A 23,478-nucleotide genomic window follows, 5' to 3' on the forward strand; every position below is an offset into this window, starting at 1 on the left:
TTTAGATTTTGGGGAATTTTCTTTTAATTAAAATCTGTGCAAAGAAAAAGTTGACTGTTACCATTGCAGCCAATCAGATTGCTTCTTTCACGATTCAAAACACAAAAAAAAAAAAAACAACAGATTGGTTGCTACAGACAATTAGTCTCCTTTCATCTGCGCAGGTTTTCATGAATCTCTCCCTTTGTAAGAATAGGATATACCCTATATTATTAACTAAGGGAACACATTGTTAGGCTGCATTCACACCACGTTTTTGCAATACAGTTCTCTTATACGTTTTCTATGTGAAAACCGTATGGAACTGTATTGGAAACCGTATGCATTGACTCTCCATTGAAAACCGTATGCCAAAAGATGCATCAGGTTGTGTCCGTTTTGCATCCTGTACGGTTTTGTCAGGTTTTTTTCCTGTACCCAAAACCGTAGTCTACCACGGTTTTAGGTCCGGTTGAAAAACTGTATTAAACCGTATACGTTTTTTTAAACATGGCAGTCAATGGGAACTGTACAGAACTGTATGTGCATACGGTTCCATCAGGTTTTCACCATACGGTTTTTGACTTTGCACAGTTTTTTCTCTTGGAATTTCAATCAAACAAGTAAAACTTTATTCAAAATGGAGTGGAAAGTTAAAAACATATACATTTTTTTCTTAAAAAACAGATGCAACCGGATGTCATTTTTCAAACCGTATACGGTTTTTAACTGTATACGGGTTAAAATTTGTACACATGCTTTGATACAGTTTAGTCAGGTTTTGAGGAATCCGTTTTCTCAAAAACCTGATACGGGAACTGTATTGCAAAAACGTGGTGTGAATGCAGCCTTAAAAAGGGGTACTGCAGAGGAAACTGGTGCCAGAAAGTTATAGATTTGTAAATTACTTCTATATAAAAAAATTTTTATCCTTCGAGTACTTATCAGCTGCAGTATTGCTCCAGAGGAAGTTGTGTAGTTCTTTCCAGTCTGACCACAGTGCTCTCTACTGCCACTTCTGTCCATGTCAGGGACTGTCAGAGTAGGAGAGGTTTGCTAAAGGGATTTGTTCCTGCTGGACAGCTGCTGACATGCACAGAGGTGGCAGCAGAGAGCACTGTGGTCAGAATGAAAATAACTTTACAACTTCCTCTGGAGCATACAGCAGCTAATAAGTACTGAAAGGATTAAGATTTTTTAAATATAATTAGTTTACAAATCTGTTTAACTTTTTGGCACCAGTTGAATTTTAAATATATGTGTTTTCCACCGGAGTACCCCTTTAACGTATTTATAAGAGCATCATGCCTCTCCTAATCTGTCCGTTTTAGCAAATACGTGTATGTCACCAATCACAACAATTCTGGTGTACCTTAAAGGGGTATTCCCATCTCAGTAGGAGGGTTCCTCCACCCCTCTGGCCTGGCTTGCAGCTTCCAGAGGTGGTCAAGAAGCTAATTTGTGTAGCTCCCAGGACTCCAATAGGAGCTGCATAAACATAGTTGAACTGCAAGATTTCCATAATTCCTGGATAACAGAAGCCATGAAGACCATGAAGTGCAACCATGTTTTGGCAACTCCCGTTTATCCCTGTGAAGGATGAAGGTAAAGATGCAACAGAATTGTTATTTTTTTGAGTATTTACTATAACAGATACGTCAGGAGAATTGAAAGGATGGAAAGAAAATGTTTGACTTTTGTTCTTTACACTTCTATACCCAGCACAATAACTGCAGGTTCAGACTACACAGAGTTGGCTTGTAATCTAACCACAGTGACATGTCAACTTAAAAACTGAATAAATTGATTCAGCTTAAGGATTAATTCTTCTTCTAAGAGCCAAGGAACGTGCTCTCGAATCACCAAAAATGCAAGAAAAAAAGTGCTATGTTACACTAAAAAAAATGTGACAAAGGATACGGTCTATTGCAATCCCTTCTCCGACAGGAGAGAGCCCCCACAACAAACCCTGCCCTTCGCCTCCGGACCAAAAGGTACCTGCAAGGTTCCAGGTTCGATGTCCCTTTTCGCCGAAGCTACTAAGGGACAAAAAATGCTCCCGGCATCCCCCTAGGCGTTGGGCAAGGTATCTGCCTGCAGAGTCGTAAACTGTCAGTATCCTGCCCATGAAGGAGTACCCGGGGTTTTTGCAGGGAGTTGAGGAACCTGATGGCCACACACACCTCCCCTACACCATTAGGAGGGACACCAAACAACAAACAACCACCAACAAACATTACAGCGCCCTTGATTCCAGGGCACTTTACATATGATAATGGTAACCGTACATAACACTGACATAGGAACAGTAAGCATTACACAGAGAGCCCAGCCCTTAAGGGTTCACAATATATAAGAAGAGGGAAAGGAAACAGTAGGTGAGGGGGACAGCAGGTCATCTGTGAGCAGGTGGTAAAGCAGCCATTAGCGGTGCAGTGGCAGCAAGATTATTGAAGGTTGTTGGCTTGCTTAAACAGGTTGCTTTTGAAGGTCTTGATGGTGGGCGAGAGCCGAATGTGCTGGGGTACCTAGTTCTAGTGTATAAGGGAAGCTTAGGAGAAGTCTGAGACGGACATGTGAAGTGTGGACCGGGGGAGCATAGGCAGACATCTTGAGATGATCGTAGATTACATGAGCGGAAGTATAGGGAGATCAGGTCGGAGGTGATGGAGGTGACAGGTTGTAGATGGCCTTGTATGTCATGGTGAACAGTTTAAAGTGAATTTGTTGGGCAATGGGTAGCCAGTGAAGGGATTGGCACAGGGGAAAGGAAGAGGAGAAGAGAGGTGAAAGGTGGATTATTTGAGCAGCAGAGTTGAGGATGGATTGCAGGGGAGCGAGTGTTTGTAATGGAAGGCCACAGAGGAGGATGTTGCAGTAGTCCAAGCAAGAGATGATGAGGGCATGTACCAGTAATTTACTTGAGTCAAAGTCGAGGAATGAGCGGATTCGAGAGATGTTTTTGAGCTGAAGGCGACAGGCAGTGGTAAGGATCTGGATGTGTGGTTTGAAAGACAGTACAGAGTCAAAGGTGACCCCAAGGCAGCAGACTTTGGTTTGGTCCCAAAACGAGGGTGTAGATAGAGAAGAGTAGGGGCCTCAGGACAGAGCCTTGGGGGATTCCAACAGAAATAGGGCGAGGTGAGGAGGAAACATGAGAGTGGGAGACTCAATGTGCGGTTGGTGAGGTATGAGGAGATCCAGGAGAGGGCTAAGTTTGTGATGCCTAGGGATGACAGGGACTGTAACAAGAGAGAGGGGTCTACTATGTCAAAGTTAGGGGAGAGGTCAAGGGGAAGGAGTACAGAGTATTGGCGTTCAGCTTTTCCAGTCAACAGATCATTGGCCACCTTGGTTAGGGCGGTTTAAGTAGAATGGTGGGGACAGAAGCCAGATTGCAGGTAGTCAAAGAGTTAAGTGGATTAGAGGTGGGAGGACAATTCAATAAACTGCAGTCTTTGAGACTGGACTCCCTTATTGTTAAATGACACAAAGATTTGTAACAGGGTTGATGTTCCTGGAGGGATACACCAAATGAAAAAGAATTAGGCAAATTAGAGGAATGGTCAGTACTTTGGAAACTAACAGCGAATGTGCATAAGAGCAAGATAATGCACCTGGGGTGAAAAAAATCCAAGGGGAGAACAGAGAATATTTGAAACATTCCTAAATTCAGGATCTGAGGAAAATGATTTAGGGGTCATTATTACAGAAGTCTTAAAGGGGTACACCGGTGAACTAAACCAATAGCCTATCCTTTCCCTCTCATCAACCTATTTAATAGTCCAAATATCATTCACTAGCTATATAGAGAAGTTTCCCCTCTTTGATTGTCACTTGCATGCATGAAGTGAGGGAATGACATCATCCACCCACCCACTCTGTCTCTGTCCAAATCCCTCTCTAAAAACAGCCTACACTCTCACAGATGATGTGGTTTCTGCCCTGCACTGATGATTCATGCTCCCTTTAGGGTGCGTTCACACGGCCGTTTGCCCCGATTCCGTTTAAAAAAAGAAAAAAAAACGGATTTAAAAAAAACGGCTGATCAAATCGGTATCCGTTTTGAAGTGTTTGTAACCGTTTTAAATCAGTTTTTTTATTCTGAATGAAAAAATCAGCCACCTACAGACTCCTGCAGCCAGGACCAGTACTACTCCCATCATGGAACAGACTTGTTTCCATGGTGGGAGTAGTAGTTCCTGGCTGCAGGAGTCTGCCGGCGGCTGGGGAGGATACATTAGTGCTTGTACTACTACCCCCCATCATGGAACAGACTGTTCCATGATGGGGGTAGTAGTACAGGGACAGAGGGATTGATTGCACCTGGTCTCACTTCTGAGACCCGATCCGATCAGAAGTTATTAAGCAGGGGAGCGGGCGGCATGGTCCGCAACCCTGCGATCACCGATGTACGGTATTTTACTTTTATTTTTAAATTACCCGCGGGGAGCTCTGAATGGCCCGTGCTGAGGAACCAATCAGGGCTCCCTGCAGGGATTTTTAAAATGGACAATGTATATTAAAAGCGTCGTGGGGGGCAAGATATATAGCACTATATATCTAGCCCCCCAGCGCATTTATAAAGATATAACCCCGCCAGCGCAAAAATATATACCCTGCAGTATATATATATATATATATATATATATATATATATATATATATATATATATATATATATGTGTGTGTGTGAGTGTGTGTGTGTGTGACCCCTTGTCAGCGCATTTATAATGTAACCCCCCCCCCTGCGCCTTTATAATTATATACCCCCCCGCCATCGCAATTATCAATATATACCCCCGCTGGCGCATATGTCATTACTGCAGCGCATTGTATGAATAGTATTTTACTGGCAAAGCATCGCACCAGCCGTTGCCAGCGCAATGCTGCTGATAGAATACTATTCATACATCGCGCTGCAGCCTGCAGGGGCATATTATATAGAAGTGCTGTGGGGGCAGATAATACTATATATCTGGCCCCCACAGCACTTCTATATAATATGCCCCTGCAGGCTGCAGCGCGATGTATGAATAGTGTTCTATCAGCAGCATCGCGCCGGCAGCGGCTGGTGCGATGCTCTGCCAGTAAAATACTATTCATACAATGCGCTGCAGTAATGACATATGCGCCAGCGGGGGGGGGGGGGCGGGGTGTCACATAAATGCGCTGGCGGGGGGTATATAATTATAAAGGCTCAGGCGGGGGTTACATTATAAATATATATTTTTTTTTATTCTGCAGGGGTATATATTTTTGCGCTGGCGGGGGTTATATCTTTATAAATGCGCTGGGGGGCTAGATATTTAGCGCTATATATCTTGCCCCCACAGCGCTTTTAATATACATTGTCCATTTTAAAAATCCCTGCAGGGAGCCCTGATTGGCTCCTCAGTACTGGCCATTCAGAGCTCCCCGCAGGGAATTTAAAAATGAAAGTAAAATGCAGTATATCGGTGATCGCAGGGTTGCGGACAATGCCGCCCGCTCCCCTGCTTAATAACTTCTGATCGGATCGGGTCTCAGAAGTGAGACCAGTTGCAATCAATTCCTCAGCCCCTGTACTACTACCCCCAACATGGAACAGAGTCTGATCCATGATGGGGGTTGTGGTGCAAACACTAATGTAGCCTCCCCAGCCGCCGGCAGACTCCCGCAGCCGGGGAATTACTACTCCCATCATGGAACAGACTTTTCCATGATGAGTGTAGTAGTAGTCCCACAACACTGCAGGAGTCTGCTTATGTCACCTCTTCTGAGCATGCTCAGATGTAATTACGGATATTTTAAACCCGGTGCAAACGGATGACAATAAAGGTTCATCAATTTGCCATAGACTTCAATGTTAAAATTATGATGTCAGTGTTTTCTTCCGTTTTTTTCACGGAAGAAAAAATACTGCATGTACCTTTTTTTTCTTCCATGAAAAAAATGGAAATTAGTGCAAACGGGTGCACACCAATGTAAATGGATTGTAAAAAAATCCCATTGACATGAATGGGATTTTTTTTTAAACCGTTTTTAATCAGTCTACAATCTGCAAAAACGGAGCTGAAACAGGGATAAAAAAAAAAAACGGGGGCAAATGGCCGTGTGAACGCAACCTTAGTGCTGGGAGGTGTGTGCAGCCTCAACCAATCAGACACAATCTCTCTGCTGCTCAGAGCAGAAGGGTGGGGGCTGGCAAAGCAGAGCTGCAATCATTGCAGCGATATGTAGGCAAGGGGAGGGAAGGATGGCAAAGAATATAAAGCAGCCAGTGAAGATAACAGGGGCCACAGGAGTCATATATATCAGACAGGATGGCTAACAGGGAACATATCCAGGTAGTGTGATGGCTTTGGAGCTTTTTTTCTATATATACTTGCCGGAAATACCCCTTTAAAAAGGTAGCCAGACAATGTCATAGATCAGCAGGAAATGCTAACAAAATACTTGGGTGTATAGGGAAATGTACAGAGCATTGGTGAAACCTCAGTTGGAGTATTGTACCCAGTACTAGAGACTGTATCTCCAGAAGGATTTAGATACTTACCAGGAGAGGTTAAGGGACCTTAAAGCGGTTATCCACATAAGGCGATTCTAGTATGTACCTGGCAGACAGTAATGGACATGATTAGGAAGGATATGCGCTTGTCTTGGGGCTAAATGACCATGTTGTGAGATTCCCTTAACACTGTGTCTAGCTGTTTGAGAACTGGTATTTCCTGTTTGACTTTTCTTTTTTTGACTACAAATCCCACAATTCACACACAGGTACAGACACTATATTATGAACTACACTTAACTTTACAGTCCCTGTAGCATAGTCAAATAAAAAAAAATCCTGGAATACCCATTTAACACGTATAGCTTGAAAGAGGAGACAGAGGGGATACAATTGAAACTTTTATATACATAAAGGGAATCAACACAGTAAAAGAGGAGAGCATATTTAAAAGAAGAACTACCACAAGAGGACATAGTTTTAAATTAGAGGGACAAAGGTTTATGTAGTAAATTAGGAGGTATTACTTTACTGAGAGAGTAGTGGATGCATGGAATAGCCTTTCTATAGAATAGCCTTCCACATATCAGACATGAACAAGGCCCAGCAGGTGATTTTGATCTATGTGGTGTCTAAATTACTTTTTCACTTAACTACCTAACCTCCATGTTGTCATCATCTCTAACCTTACTAATAAAAGGACTTTGTGTTCTTCATGAAAAATAAAGTGCCATGGTTTTTCTTCAAATTGTAGATTCAGTTCTGGCAGACTTGAGCAATGCATTACATGGGTGGGCTTTCATCTACATTCCCACAATGTAATTTTACCAAAGGCTGCTTGGTTGCGGCAATCCTGGCAAAATAAGATATTTGCCTAGGAAGTGAGGAGAGGGAATGCATTTAGAAAGGGGCTTTCTTTAATGAGACCACCCCTTCAAATCAGATGCATCGAAGCAACACAAAATAATGAAAAATTTAAAAAATTTACAAAAAGGACATCACCTCTTATATTATTTCTGGAGGTCACTAAACAAAAAGCCTTTACTAGTCCAAAAAATATTTGGGGACTATTGTTAGTGTAATGTAACCACCACCAATGTATCAAAGGGTGTATATACATACAAGAGCAAGAGTACAGGTGAATCCATTGAGTTCTTGTCATTTAACGATGACAAACTGTACCAGCCTTACTGCACATGAGATTCTTGGCCTTACCGAGACTCGTTAAGGGTAGTCTACTTTTAAAGACACTATTGCTTCATGGAAGGCTTGTAGGGAGGCTATGAAATTGCCGTTCCTCATTAGCAAGGACATGCCATTGTGGTCTCACCCAGAGTTTCCCTTGGGGTATCAAAATCCTTTATATCTGCACTGGAGAGCAGCAGGGGTACTTCTGATGAGGCATCTTTTACATCCCACTGAATCCTGCTATTATACCCTACCTGAATTAACAGCCCAATAGACTTGACTGTAGAAAGGGGCCCTAACCCATTTGATGCATTCTTTACTGACACTTCTGCCATTCATTCCTTGATTTATCTTTATTGGAAAATGAGGAGGCGGGGTAGTGATGCGTTATGTGCCTCCGTGTTTCACTCCTGGGAATGGAAATTGGGGAAGTTGGACTTAGATAAAGGTGTTTTGGAGGGTTGGGCGAAAGTTAGGAAAGCAGTAGTTAGTGAAGTGTGGAGGGAGACGCAATTCAAGATTATGCAACATGGCGTATATGGTTTTACACTCCCTAGGACGTTAAACAGACCTGACAGCTTGAAGGAATGCCCTAACTGTGGTGAACGAGGGCCTTATTTTTTTCTTATATATATATATATTGTATATATATATATATATATATATATATATATATATATATATATATGGAATGAGCACTGGGGTTTTTGTTTGGCATTTGAATTCTTGCAGTATGTGATGTGCCTATTTGATCTGCTGCATTGTTTCCTGTCTATTCTGGTCCCCATGCCTCACAATTGCCAAGGGGCATCTAGTTCGTGTCTGTTATGTTTTGTAAAACTATAAAACTCAAGAGATAGATAGAGAGATATATATATATATATATATATATATATATATATATATATATGAAAAAAATGGCAAACTGGGGAATAAAACTAAAATCAAAAAATTTGTTTTAAAATGGGCACTGTCAGATACAAAAACTTTTGATATGTTGTAAAGCATGCAAAATCAATAGGTCTTGCAATTGCTTTCATTAGAAATTTTGAAAAAGCCAGTAAACAATTGACCCCCCCCCCCTGCCAGCTAGGACACATACTAGTCCTGCTGTGTCCATGCGTCATCACCTATGTCATGGACACACATCCTTGATTGACAGCTGTGAGTGCAGGGCTCACAGCTGGAGGAAAAATCCTCCCACTGTCAGCTTGTGTCCCACTACTGTCAGTGAGGACAAGCTGGGAGTTGTAGTTTTGCTAATGCTAGGGGAGATGTGAGCAGACAGCATACTGAGGAAGGGGGCGGAGACCTGCACAGTGAGGCCACGCCCCTCCCTTTGATAAGAATTCAGAGAAGTGAGCTAAATTAAAAGTGTAATAATAAAATAAATAAAAGGTGCTAGACACATAAAAATTAAACGCACATGGTCAGGATTAGGTACTGAGTGATATATTAAAAGAATGTTTTTTGTTGGATCTGACAGGTACACTTTAAGGGTAAGGCTACATAAGCCTGAAGAGCGGTAGTCAAGGGCTGCACAAGTTTGCCAAGACCATAGGCTGTCATATTTCAGCCACATGTAAAAAGACCATCTGTCTCGCCTAACCCCAAAAGTGCATCCCCCACTTATACTACGGCTTTGCAGAAGAGGCTTCTAGTTTGGTACAAATACCTTAGACACAGGACCACCCACTCTCTGTTTTATCATTCAGTGGGAGATTTGAAGGAAACCGGTCACTGAAAATGCTGACGGATCGTCTGCAGACACAAGTTACAGAGCAATTGAAGCTAAGCATATTGCAGAGGAAGTGGAGCAGTTACCCATAGCAACCAGATTCCATTTTTCAGAGGTCTTTTAAAATAGAAATAAATAGTTGGTTGCTATGGGAAACTGCTCCCCAGATCCTTTGCACAGGTTTTAATAAATCTCCCAGATAGTGTTGTGGGATAAATTGTGGCTAACTTGTCATTTATTTGTGCACATCTCTTCTTATTCTGCACTAAACAGTCAAGTAGGTGGTCCTACTGCTGTCAACCACTGAGTATAACCACCCACTTGACTATTTTTGCTCATTCTGGGCTAGTAGTAAAGTGGATGGTCCCAGTGATTGACAGGTCTCTCTACATGTATAGTTAAACACACATATAGCTTACAATCGCTAACTAGGACCTCCCACATGACTACTCAGGCCAGAATGAGCAGAGATTCACGTGATAATTGATAAATTCTCCCAGAACTTTTACCACAAAATCTATATCAGTGTGCTCTTCCTGTTCTATAACATTGTCTGCAAATTGGACTAGGTTTTCAATGTGACAAACTGCCTTTAACCCCTTAAAGGGGTACTCCACCCCTAGACATCTTATCCCCTATCTGAAGGATAGGGGATAAGATGTCTGATCGCGGGGGTCCCGCCGCTGGGGACCCCCGCAGTATAGTATGCGGCACCCACCCGTTTATTGCCCGGAAGCGCTGGAGGGCCTGGGTCGCGTCCATGGGAACAGAAGTCCGTGACGTCATGACTCCGCCCCCGTGTGACGTCACGCCCCATCCCCCTCAATGAAAGTCTATGGGAGGGGGGCGTGACGGCCCTCACGCCCCCTCCCATATAGACTTGCATTGAGGGGACCCAGACCCTCCAGCGCTTCCGGACAATAAACAGGTGGGTGCCGCATACTATACTGCGGGGGTCCCCAGCGGCGGGACCCCCGCGATCAGACATCTTATCCCCTATCGTTTGGATAGGGGATAAGATGTCTAGGGGTGGAGTACCCCTTTAAGGACACGTGCCAACAATGTACGGAGCTGCAACGAGTGCAGGAAAGCCCAAACTATTAAAATATTATGTTTATGATCCTGCACAGTAAACTGTGTAAGAGTAAAAAGATACCAAACACCAGAATTGCTGATTTTTGGTCATATCATATGTCAGGAAATAAAAATAAAAAAAACGAGAAAGAAGTTCTTTAAAAACTTAAATTGTACCAATAAAAACTACAGATCACGATAGCCCCACATAAAGGAAAATTAGAAAAGTTATAAGGGCAGTTTTTAACATACTTCTCTTGTCAAAAAAGTTTGACTTTTTAAAAGTAGTACAGAAATGGGCATCATGTTAATCTACTGACCCACAGGTTAAAGAAGTCAGTTTTACCATAAAATGCACTAGATAAACACAAAAACCCCAAAAAGTTGCTAAATTGTGTTTTTTTCCCTCCAATTCCTCCAAAAAAAAAAAAAAAAAAAGAAAAAAATATATATTATATATATATATTTTTTGCCTTTTTGTACATTTTAAATAAGGTAAAAGAAAATTGGCCTGTAAAAAAACAAGCTCTCATATGGCTCAGTGGATGGAAAAATAAAATGTATGTCTCTAAAAAGGTGAGAAGGAAAAACAAAAACGCAAAAATGAAACCTGCATGTATCCTAAATGCCAAAATGGGCAGTGTCCTTTATGGGTTAAAAGAAGCACTCCACATAACCTTGATAAAGAGTTATGTATAACTGGGGGTACACATCAATCATCATAAACAGAATTTTTCTAGGGTGTTATCTACATGAAGCTATTGAGGGGGGTTTCCCAAAAAGTGCAAAACATCACAGGTATCATCAGTCTCACACTGTAAACTGTACCAGCGATTGGCTGCTGAAGTCATGTGGGTATATGGCCCATCACTGCTGCAGCTAAGTGAACACAGGTCAGCAAGGAGGATAGAGCAGTGGCATTAGTGTGGCAGGGGAATGTCAGGCGAGTATTGTTTCATTTGTTCTTTTATTTCATTTCTTTGTTTTATTCATTTTTGTACATCTCGGAAAACCACTTAAAGAGAATCTGACAGCTAGTTCATCTGTCTAAACCCAGGTCGCTCAACATACGATGGTAATCCATTCCAAACGGACCATAGTTTGTTGAAACCATCGCATGTTGAGGGATCCGTGCAATGTAAAGTATAGGACAGTGGTCTACAACCTGCGGACCTCCACATGTTGCAAAACTACAACACCCAGCATGCCCGGACAGCCAATGGCTGTCCGGGCATGCTGGGTGTTGTAGTTTTGCAACATCTGGAGGTCCGCAGGTTGTAGACCACTGTTAGTTAGTTAGAGTAGTTGTACTCACCTGTTCCCGCCGCTCCGGACCGTCACCGCTGCCCTGGATGTCGCCGTCCATCGCTGTCGCCGCGTCCCCGTGGTGTCCCCGACGCTCTGGCAAGGCCTCTGCTTCCCCGGCATCCTCGCTCTCCGTCGCCGCCATCACGTCGCTACGCACGCTGCTCTATTGGATGACCGGACGGCGTGCGCAGCGATGTGATGACGTCGATGGAGCGCGCCGACGATGCCGAGGATCCCGAAGAGGACGCGCCGGAGCCGCGAGGACAGGCGAGTGACCATCACCGGAGCTCACGGGGCACCGTAAACGGCTATCCGGTGGCAGCTGAAGCAGTCAGCGCTGCCGGATAGCTGTTTATGCGATGGCCCCGACATACAAAAGCATCGTATGTTGATGCTGCCTTCAACATGCGATGGCCTCTGAGAGGTCATCGCATGTTGAAATTATCCTATGTCGGGGCCATCGTAGGTCGAGGGGTCACTGTATACTGGTTTATAGCGCAGATGAGCAGCTGTAAAATAAGGGGTATCAAACTTAAATCTGTAGGTTATAAGCAGAGTTAGGCTTGTAAACAGCTTTATTCCTAATGCGCACCAGCACGCATTGGAGGCGGCTGGATGAGCTCCCTTCATTCCTCCAAAATCCTCCATCCGTCCCGCCCCCATGAATGAAGGGTACGGGGCAATATGGAGGATACACGGGAGCTCAGCCAGGCGGCTCTCCGCCTCCAGTTTGCACTGGGGCGCATTAGGAATGAAGCTGTGTACAAGCCTATCTCTGCACACAACCTACAGTATCCCCTTATTTTATAGCTGCTCACCTGCACTATAACCCAAATTCTCTTTAAAGATCAATACTAATAACATTACAAGTATACACACAGGGTGGTAAGTTTGCATCATGGTCAGAAACTACAAACATTTTGCTGTAAATTGCCACAACTCTGCCATGGGGCTGCACTGCATTTATAGTTTTAAACTTTTTTTTTTTTTTTTTTTTTTTATGTTTTGTGGCTAATACAAAACCACTAAAACCTTTCATAATAGGGGTAAAGTTCAGCTCCATGTGAACACATCCCAACACCTTGGCAATACAACCCATTATGGTTTTCTAATTCTGGAATGCCACACACACACCAACGTGCAATGATCCACAAACAAACAAAAAGTCATGGTGGTTAATATATCAAGATTGTCTGTGACCCTTGTACTGGCAGAAGGTTTAGTGAAGATTACTTTGTCCTTGATTGAATTTCCTCAGGAGAAAAGTGTGCTAAAAATGTTTTGCTATAAACATTAACTGCGGACTTACCCTTTTTATGGAAGCATTTTCCAAGGAGTTTGAATTGTACCTTGTTACGGAGGATGAAGCCATGATGAGGAACCTTGGAAAAGGAAAGAAGAAAATACCTACATGAGGATTATTAAGATTATCAAGTGCTACAGTTACTTAAAGGGGTACTCCCACCCTAGACATCTTATCCCCTATCCAAAGGATAGGGGATAAGATGTCTGATCTCGGGGGTCCCGCCGCTGAGGACCCCCGCAGTATTACATGTGGCACCCACCTGTTTTTTGTCTGGAAACGCTGGAGGGTCCGAGTCGCGACTACGGGAACGGAAGTCCGTGACGTCAGGATTCCGCCCCAGGGTGACGTCACGCCTGTCCCCTCAATGCAAGTCTATGGGAGGGGGCGTGACGGCCGTCACGCCCCCTCCCATAGACTTGCATTGAGGGGACCCAGACCCTCCAGCGCTTCTACGGACAATAAACAGGTGGGTGCCGCATACTATACTGCGGGGGTCCCCAGCGGCGGGATCCCCGCGATCAGACATCTTATCCCCTATCCTTTGAATAGGGAATAAGATGTCTAGGGGTGGAGTACCCCTTTAAGGACACGTGTCACCAATGTACGGAGCTGCAACGAGTGAAGGAAAGCCCAAACTATTAAAATATTATGTTTATGATCCTGCACAGTAAACTGTGTAAAAGTAAAAAGATACCAAACACCAGAATTGCTGATTTTTGGTCATATCATATGTCAGGAAGGGGGCGGGAGGGGGCGTAAGAGGACTAGGATAGGAGTACCCCTTGAAGAGATTTCACTTCAAACTGTACACATGGCTGGTGTGAATGGAGCTGTATGTGTGTCAATATAGTCCTACTATTAACACTGGAGTGGTGAACGCTGGAAGCTATTATATTAACCAAGCAAGCAATGATAAGCAGCAGACCATAATGCTGACAACATAAAATCCACCAATAAATGTAGAAAGACGACAGCATCTGCCAACGCAGGAGAGGCTTCATTTATCCCACCATCAAGTGCATAGTGACAAGTGACCTTTTGGGACCACAACATTACTTATGACTATGCACTTGATATTAGCATTAATACAATCTTCTGCACTGAGAGATGCTGTTGTCTGTAGCTTTAGGACTGGGACCACCTGTTTTTAAGAATTTGTCCTGTATTTTGTGGTCTGCATAAACTGCACCATTACATAACAAAAGGGATCAAAATCAATAAATTCACCAGCTCTAGTAAGTTTAGGATGAACAGAAAATAGATTCCAAGCTGTAGAGATCACAAAGCCAGAACCAAAAATGTATGAGTGGGAGGTGCATAAGAACATACAAAAGCTGCTGAGGGGAGGGGCCTGACAAGAGCCGTGGGGGAGGAGTCTCAGCCCACTAAAGAGCCGCTGGAGGGAGGAGTCTTCGTACAATGGAGCACAGTGGAGAGGAGCCCTGGCACACCCATTTTGCCAAAGCCATGCCCCTTTGTCAGGGGTGGCAGAAAAAAGAATTTCAAGCATTTTAATAATAGATCTGTCCCATTGAATGCTATTAGAAGTAAAGATCACAACAGGATGTAAATGTTCGGAATCTGTAAAATGAATCCAGAGTTTCCCTTCGTTCCACAAGTGACCACACTCTGGTCTCAATCAGCCCTCCCCAAATCCTTCTGACACCCTCACAAGTACAATCTCAAATACTAATATTTTCTATAAAATGGGTAAAAAGGAAAATAAAAACGGCTGCGGGCCAATTATGGAGTCCAGTTTATCATTCTGGACAGAGTACAAATAGATCTAATTCGATTTCAGGACTCTCGCAGAGGAGGGAAAACAAATTTACGATTCAAAAATTCCCTATGGCAAATTGATAACAGTGAGGCAATGGAGCAGAACAGGCTAACAACATAAGCAATAAGGGAAAGGCTGGTGTCTGCAGGAGTCCAACTCCATTTATGTTCCCTTTACTAAGTGACCAGCAGACAAATCTACAGGCGTGTGTGGCATGCTCACTGTGACATCGGTAAGTGCTACACGTCTCAGAATAAGCTATATGGATGCCATGTACAGAATCTGGAAATCTTCTGAATGAAATAGAATAACACACATTAGTGATCGATAGATCTCTCCCTATAAGAGCATGGAGATTGATTAAATCCGGTAGGGCAGGGGGAAGTCGCTGGGGACTGCCCTGATCCTGGACATTGTTACAACTAGGATTCCTTTGAAACGGCGCAGAGTTATGTGTTATGTCCCTACTAAGTTTTGTGCCAAAATTTTAGTCTACAAAATAATGTAATCTTACAAGCAGAAACTGCCATTAAGTAACTAAGGGATTTTTTAAACTTTTTTTATTTAGACATTTGCCTGTTTTAAAGCAAATATTATTATGTAAATTGCAAACCAGACGATTTTCAAATTGTAAATGGAAAAAAAAATAAAAATAAAATAAAAAAAGGAAAAAAATAAAGGACCAAGCACTTAGCACAATTTTGCAGTCATAAAACTAAATGGGATTTACCAGCTTTTTTTTTCCAGTGGTCTTAATAGAATCAAAATTAAAATTTTATGGTACAGAAAAACTGCCCAATGTACTGTCTGTATATAGTCATATATAATTGTCATAAGAGGGCCTGTCCCTGTTTCATACTACCCAAACCCAATTCCCGTTAAAGAGTCACATATGGTATTTTTTTCCCCTCAGCTATAGATTTCTTTCATGTTTTGCAGCGGATTTCACCCTGCTCGGTACTGATGAGAGTCATGCGCCCCAAAATAGCTGTCTGCAGATTGGTATTCTTAACTTTTGGAGAGATCCCTGACTTGGCAAAGAATCCCAGTCAGGGCAGGGGATGGGGGTAGTAGCTCGGGGGACACCTCCCGGCTCTTCTCATGCACAGAGCGCCCAGCGCTCTGTCTGCAGACCTGTGTTGACTATCCCATGGAGCAGTGGCTAACACCCCCGCCCCCCATATGCATCTCTATAAGAGAGGGGATAAGTAGTTAAGTATCGGAGTTCCCCCTTCAATATTTCTTAATAAATTTGGCAGCTGTGGAAGTGTACTAGATTCACAAACAGATCTGATCATTTTTCTAGGTATTGTAGTCCACTGATTTACTAGTCTGGCTTCTGTCAACCCAAGCCAGGTCTGCGACAGCAAAAAGTTTGCAAGGATGTTTCCCTTCAGTGAAAGCAAACAAAGACACTAAAAATGGTCAAGAATTGAAAAATAAAATAATTCAGAAGGTTGCACTTCGTATCCATGGACTAAGATGAATTTACACAAAGCCCCTTTCATTCCTCAACACATCCCCGGTGTTTAGCAGGATAAACCTCAGACAAACATTACTACATTTGGAAAATAATAAAGCACTGATCTGAGCTGCCGGGTGTCACAGGGAGAGTCTACAAAACAGAGAAGCAAAATAGTCACAGACAGAAGAAATAAAATATAGTCCAGTTGCCCGGCAACCATTACACACAATGGTTCATTTCCATGAATCAAAGAATCAATAGCACAAAGATGCAAGGAGCCGGAAAGGGAGAGGATTGTATTTATTCCCTTTTAAAGCATTGGAGCTGGAGCTCTCCACAGTGACGCAAAAGATTGGGAATAGAGGTGCGTCCAACCACACGTACAAGGAGGACATAACACACTTTGTCTGTGCAAATAACAGGAACAAGGATTTTTTGCCTCTGGCAATTTCATTTAACCAAGACATTCTAGTAATAGCAGCGATTGATCTTCATAATGCCAAGTACTAATGCTGCCAAAAAATGGATCCATGCAACAGTACCGAATACCTTCACTGTACCAACAGCAGACAAAATAATCCGAGACCCTCCACATTTTATTTTCCAAGAAGGTAACGGCTGTTGGGGCATGCTGGGAGTTAAAGTTTTGCAACATCTGGAGGGCCACAGTTTAAGATCACTGGTCTAACATATGTCTTCTCTAAAAGACCAAGATGATCATGTTTCTCCTTGAGGAGAGCTCCATAAAGATGTACAGGCCAGTGATGCTACATTGGGAATTATTCTTCCCAAAAAGCATATTAATATATATATATATATATCTATATCTACACACACACACACTCCCTTATGGTCTAAAGCTAGAAGGCCTCAAAAGTGTCAAAAACAAGTTGTTTATTCTCACCAAAGCTTAGGATAACCATCTGCGCCCTTGTGCCCACCTAAACTGCAGTAGCCAAAACCACATAGGGTCGATGGGAGAATAGACAAAAATTGGATATCAGAATTAAAGGGGTACTCCAGTGGAAAATAGTTTTTCTTAAATCCACTGGTGCCAGAAAGTTTAACATATTTGTTAATTACTTCTATTTAAAAATGTTAATCCTTTTAGTATGCTCCACAGGAAGTTCTTTTTTTAAAAGCTCTTTTCTGTCTGACCACAGTGCTCTCTGCCGACACCTCTGTCCATGTCAGCAACTGCCCAGAGCAGCATAGGTTTGCTATGGGGATTTGCTTAAAAATAAATAAATAAATAAATAAATAAATAAATAAACCATATACCGTGTTTCTCCGAAAATAAGACCGGATCTTATATGAATTTTAGTCACAAAAAACACACTAGGGCTTATTTTCAGGGAAACAGGGTACATAGGTTTGCCACAGGCACACGTTAGAGTATATACTTTCTGTGTTCCCTGCCGTCTTTATACAGTATACAGGTTACAGATAGCAGTGATATAGTGGTAACAGTGAATTAGATAAGTTTCCATTGGTCCACATCACCACTACATCCCCTCTACATGCCACTACATCCCTTCTGTACAGAGAATCCCTATGACAAAGTTCTACAGTTTTTAGGCAGTGTTTCCTATATAAACTCACTTACCAACAACCAAATAATTGTACATAAGGATCAAGAAGTGTTAGATGAAGAGTTGTCTAATACACAATCCAAACTACTGTATGACAAGCCATTGGGACCAGCCAACGCTACAATCCTGACAAGTGCATGTCAATCATATTGATCCAACAGAATTTCTAAGACATAACTGGAAGATGCTCACTATGGTCTGAGACATAATACACAATAAGCTGTGTCTTCATATGTATCATCGTTATTTTATAGGAGGATTGGGCATGACGGCAGAGCAGAGCAGGACAATAGCATCGCTCTAAACTTTGACATCTGTCAACTCTTAAGAGCAGTATTGTTCTCGAGAGGAACTATGAACAGCGGCGGCCAAGAAATCACATGCAATAGATATACAGTGAGAATTGTGCTTGTATTTTCTCAGAATGCAAACCTTATACATGGAGACATGTTAGCAACTGTGACCCAGCAGAATTCTATTGCTCATGTAACGTCCAGAATCCAAAAACAATAAAAAGGAAACCTAATCTTAAAAAGAAACTAACTCCAGCAGATGATGGATGGCTGTCCTTGTAAAGAGATAGTAGACCAATGACTGGAGACAAGACCTGCATCATGAGGGTCTATAGAAGGCTTGTGTCGAACATCTGGAGGAGGAGGACCTGGCATCCTAGCTCAGTAATAAGAAATTTGACTACAAGTATCACCTAAATCTTAAAAAGGAGTACTCTGCTGCTGAGCCGGGAGCTTGTGACATCATAGCCCTGCCCCCTAATGTTCTCACGCCCCCTGCCCCTCAATGCAAGTCTATGGGAGGGGGCGTGACATCCGTCACGCCCCCTCCCATAGACTTGCATTGAGGGGGCGGGCGGGACATCATGAGGGGGCGGGGCTATGACAGCATGATCTCTCGGCGCTGGCTCCAGTGCTTGGAACAGTTTGTTCCAAACGCTGAGCAGCAGAGTACCCCTTTAAGTTCAGTTATTACCCCTACAATTTACTGTATTTTTCAGACTATAACACTTTGTATGAAACTGTACAGTAATCTTCTAAAGAGTCTTATAGTTCGGGATTCGGCAGCAGGAAGTCCAGGCAGGGCAGTCGAGTTGAAGCAGCATCTACTACGCACAGAATCTATTTGTTATCTACTCATTGAACAGTCACATCTTAGGCCCAATTCACATCATGTTTTGACAGCTCCATCAGAGATAGATTGAAAAGAAAAGAGGTGGAACTACTATTTATAAGGCTCCTGGCTGGCTTTCCCTCTTGTCATACAGAACTGGCAATTTTAATGCCTGCTCTTGTGGTGCTCACCCAGTAAACAGGCACTTTAAAATCCAACGAGGAAGAAAACGGATGTAAGTGGCACTCACCATTCGAGCTTCAGGCTTTCATTGCAAAAATCTGTTGGTGTACAAGCGGTGCGGTGAAACTCAAGATACTCTGGAAGTATACTTCTGATAAAAGGCTACAAGGTATCACACTGTATAGGGATAAATGATAAAGCCCTGAGGACCTAACTGTGCATATATGGGCACCTGCATCCTCTGATCTTTCCTATGGAAGCCAATAAGGGCTCACTGACAACAACATACTCATCTATACCACAGCAATATGTTGTGATGTCCATTTAAACAGTTCCTAAATGTATGCTATGGTATACCTATTCCCTTTAAGGGTGTGTGGTAGCCCTTGGGGGGTGTATGGTAGTGGTGGTATGGTTTCGATATATGAGGGGTTAATGTTAACCCTATAGTTCGTGACGCCAGGCTGAGGGCTGGTATGCTGAGGTAATGCTCCGGCCTATCGCCGCCCTTCCCAGTAACAATAGGTGCATGAAATGACTGAAGGTCCACAAGGAGATTGAACTTGAACAACTTTACTTAAGTGCTTGCGATACATCCAAGGCACAGTAACAGTCTCATGCAGACAGTCCTTATATTGATCAGTGACTGACAGTTGTTGCGGACCCTGAGCTAGTTAGAAAGTCTCTGAATTTAGGGCAGATATTGGCAGATCTGTCCGGATTTAGGGGTTATATTAGGTCCGGTGATGCTGTAGAGTGTCTGGGGATTGATACACTCTCTATTCTGAATTACTCAGCCATTACCGCAAGGCTCTGGATGTCACTCCCTTATATGGGCAGGGGGCGGGGTGAATCAGATTGGTCCAAACATCTGTCATTCACCATTACACAGAGTAATGGGATTGCATACGTCACAGGGCCTCCAAAAGGTCCTTAACCAGAATACCATAGAGTTTACCTAGTCACGTGACCCACAGGTCCTGCAATGCTATGGAACAGGTAATTAACTATCTATTTACATATATATTACTATATTTACATCAACCTTACATAAATTACTGACCTATTAGTTGGAATAGAGGCGACAAGGGGTAGGCTACACAACAGGGATCCCTACGTCCTAGGGACTTTGGCTATGGGGACCCACACATACATAGGTACCGTATAAGATGCGGTACCGGGACACCACAGGTGCGTCCCCGCAGGGCGTATACGCAGCGCAAAATTTATGGCAGCAGCAGGAAATATGCTGCATATTCCTTGCTCACTATACACACAGGGTTTTCCGGCGGCAGCCCTATGTGTGCAGTGAGTTTTGGAGGCGGGGCCGTGTGCCGATGTGACTGACGCACGGCTCCGCCTCCAAAACTCACTACACGCATAGGGCTGCCGCCGGAAAACCCTGTGTGTATAGTGAGCAAGGAATACGCAGCGTATATTCCCGCTGCTACCATACATTTTGCGCAGCGTCAAATACGCTGCGTATACGCCCTGTGGGAACGCACCCTAATACAAAATGTGAGGCTGTCGCCCTACCACAACTCTCAAGGGAGATCAGAAGGAAGAGAGGTAGGAGTTCTCTGTTTCTGGCTCAGGACGCCCCAGTAATAGTGTCCATAAATGGAGTGTGGGAAAAGGCTAATGCTAGTCTATGGGTGAGCAGTGCTAGAGTAAACTATAGGCCTATATATCTTTCAATGTATTTATACCAGAAAACTGCACTAACGGGGAATACGTCATATTTAACAAAAATAAATATTTGCAACCAATCAAAGCACAGCCAACAATTTTCTAAGGTCCTTGGTAATTGTGACTGCTTGGAAGACCACTGCTCTACATTTTGCACTGGTTTCAATAGACTCTCCACTATTTCTTTTTCTAGGTATATCTATGACTTTTACTTGAATTTGTATTCCCGTAGCCATAGGAAGTGAGAGTGTAAGGGGAATCCTGCCCATACATGACATGTGTCCGCTACTCCTAGCGTTCTGTCAAGAAGAATTTGGACATCACTATAGTGATCCACCTAAATGTATTTCCTCAGTTCCTCTACTCACACTAACCAATAAAAGAGCACATAATACATAAACAGCTTTTCTAACTCAAGAAGTGGTGAACACGATGTGGAATAAAATACAGAACAAGCCATGTGAATGGTGTTTAAAAAGCCCCACACATCCTATAGTGAGAAGTGAAATCCACAGGTTAATATATACATATACACACACACATATATATATATATATATATATATATATATATATATATATATATATATATATACACACATATACACACATATACATATATACATACACATATACATACACACACACCGTATTTATCGGGGTATACCACGCACCGGCCTATAACACGCACCCTCATTTTACCAAGGATATTTGGGTAAAAAAAGTTTTTTACCCAAATATCCATGGTAAAATGAGGGTGCGTGTGTGCGCGTGTATACCCCGATACATCCCCAGGAAAGGCAGGGGGAGAGAGGCCGTCGCTGCCCGCTTCTCTCCCCCTGCCTTTCCTGGGGTCTAGAGCGCTGCTGCCGGCCCTTCTCTCCCCCTGGCTATCGGCGCCGCTGCCCGTTCTGTCCCCCTGACTATCGGTGCCGGCGATTCTGCCCCTGACTATCGCTGCCCCGTTGCCTCCCCCCATTCCCAGTGGCATAATTACCTGGGACGGGTCCGCGCTGCTCCAGGCCTCCGGCGTGCGTCCCCTGCGCCGTTGCTATGCACGGCGCGGCGCACTGACGTCATGCGCCGCGCCGTGCAGCGCATAGCAACGACGAAGGGGACGCACACCGGAGGCCTGCAGCAGCGCGGACCCGTCCCAGGTAATTATGCCACCGGGGATGGGGGGAGGCAACGGGGCAGCGGCGCCGGCAATGGGTGCCGCTGCCCCTTCTCTCCCCCTGGCTATCGGCGCCGGTACCGATAGTCAGGGGGACAGAAAGGGCAGCGGCACCGATAGCCAGGGGGTGAGAAGGGCCGGCAGCACGGCTCTAGACCCCAGGGAAGGCAGGGGGAGAGAAGCGGGAAGCGACGGCCTCTCTCCCCCTGCCTTTCCTGGGGGTATATCGGCGTATAACACGCACATAGACTTTAGGCTAAAAATTTTAGCCTAAAAAGTGTGTGTTATACGCCGATAAATACGGTGTGTGTGTATATATATATATATATATATATATATATATATATATATATATACCCCAACTACAGAAGGTTCTACTGCTAAGGGCTCAAACTCAGCTATTCGGAGTTCCGCTGGCAATCCGATCAGAACGACGGGAGCACATTTTCCCCCCGCTAAATTCCTGTAAAATTACCAGATCAACGACGGACCACTATGCAAGTGAATGGGCAGTAGCCGTCTGCACTCGACCCGTTTCAGGGTTCGTTCAGGACGGATAACAATGGCTATGTGAACCTAGCCTAAGTGGTTGTGTTACACTGTCGCACGTAGTGCAATATGAGTACACAGTGCTGGGGGCTGCCTACAATCCAGAAGGGTTCTGTCAAGAACACTGACCTACTGAGCTGTATACTTAAGAGTCAGATAAATGTCCTGTGAGGCTAGGAAAGACCACAGAGCAAATTCTATCATTGCGCTTAATAAAACAAGCGCTACACAGAGCTATCGTATATCTGTGTGTCCTTAAAGGGGTACTCCAGTGGAAAACTTTTTTTTTCTTCTTCAAATCAACTGGTGCCAGAAAGTTAAAAAGATTTGTAAATTAATTCTATTTAAAAAAATCGTAATCGTTCCAGTACCTATCAGCTGCTGTATAATACAGAGGAAGTTCTTTTCTTTTTCAATTTCTTTTCTGTCTGACCACAGTGCTCTCTGCTGACACCTCTGTCCATGTCAGGAACTGTCCAGAGTAGGAGCAAATCCCCACAGCAAACCTCTCCTGCTCTGGACAGTTTCTGACATGGACAGAGGTGTCAGCAAAGAGCACTGTGGTCAGACAGAAAAGAAATTGAAAAAGAAAAGAACTTCCTCTGTAGTATACAGCAGTTGATAGGTAATGGAAGGATTACGATTTATTTTAATAGAAGAAATATACAAATCTGTTTAACTTTCTGGCAAGAGTTCATTTTACAAAAATGTTTTCCACCAGAGTACCCCTTCAAGGCCAAAATGGGCTTGGTCCTTAAAGAACCAGCCTGCTTTTTCAACTCTGGGATGTGTGACTTGAAAATAACTGGTAATGTTTCGCAAATCAAAACAGTACTGAC

General features: G+C 43.4%; 1 protein-coding gene across 2 annotated transcripts in view; it reads right to left on the reverse strand.

Moving 5' to 3' along the window:
- MTM1 (myotubularin 1) overlaps nucleotides 1-23,478 on the reverse strand; it is a 141,785-nt gene that overhangs the window by 66,815 nt on the left and 51,492 nt on the right. For both annotated transcript variants that reach the window (XM_056539463.1, XM_056539464.1), the window contains exon 2: nucleotides 13,087-13,159. In XM_056539463.1, coding sequence (XP_056395438.1) covers nucleotides 13,087-13,159 — 73 coding nt within the window. The remainder of the gene's footprint in view (nucleotides 1-13,086; nucleotides 13,160-23,478) is intronic.

Source organism: Hyla sarda, chromosome 9 (assembly GCF_029499605.1).
Source record: "Hyla sarda isolate aHylSar1 chromosome 9, aHylSar1.hap1, whole genome shotgun sequence".
Classification (NCBI taxonomy): Eukaryota; Metazoa; Chordata; class Amphibia; order Anura; family Hylidae; genus Hyla; species Hyla sarda.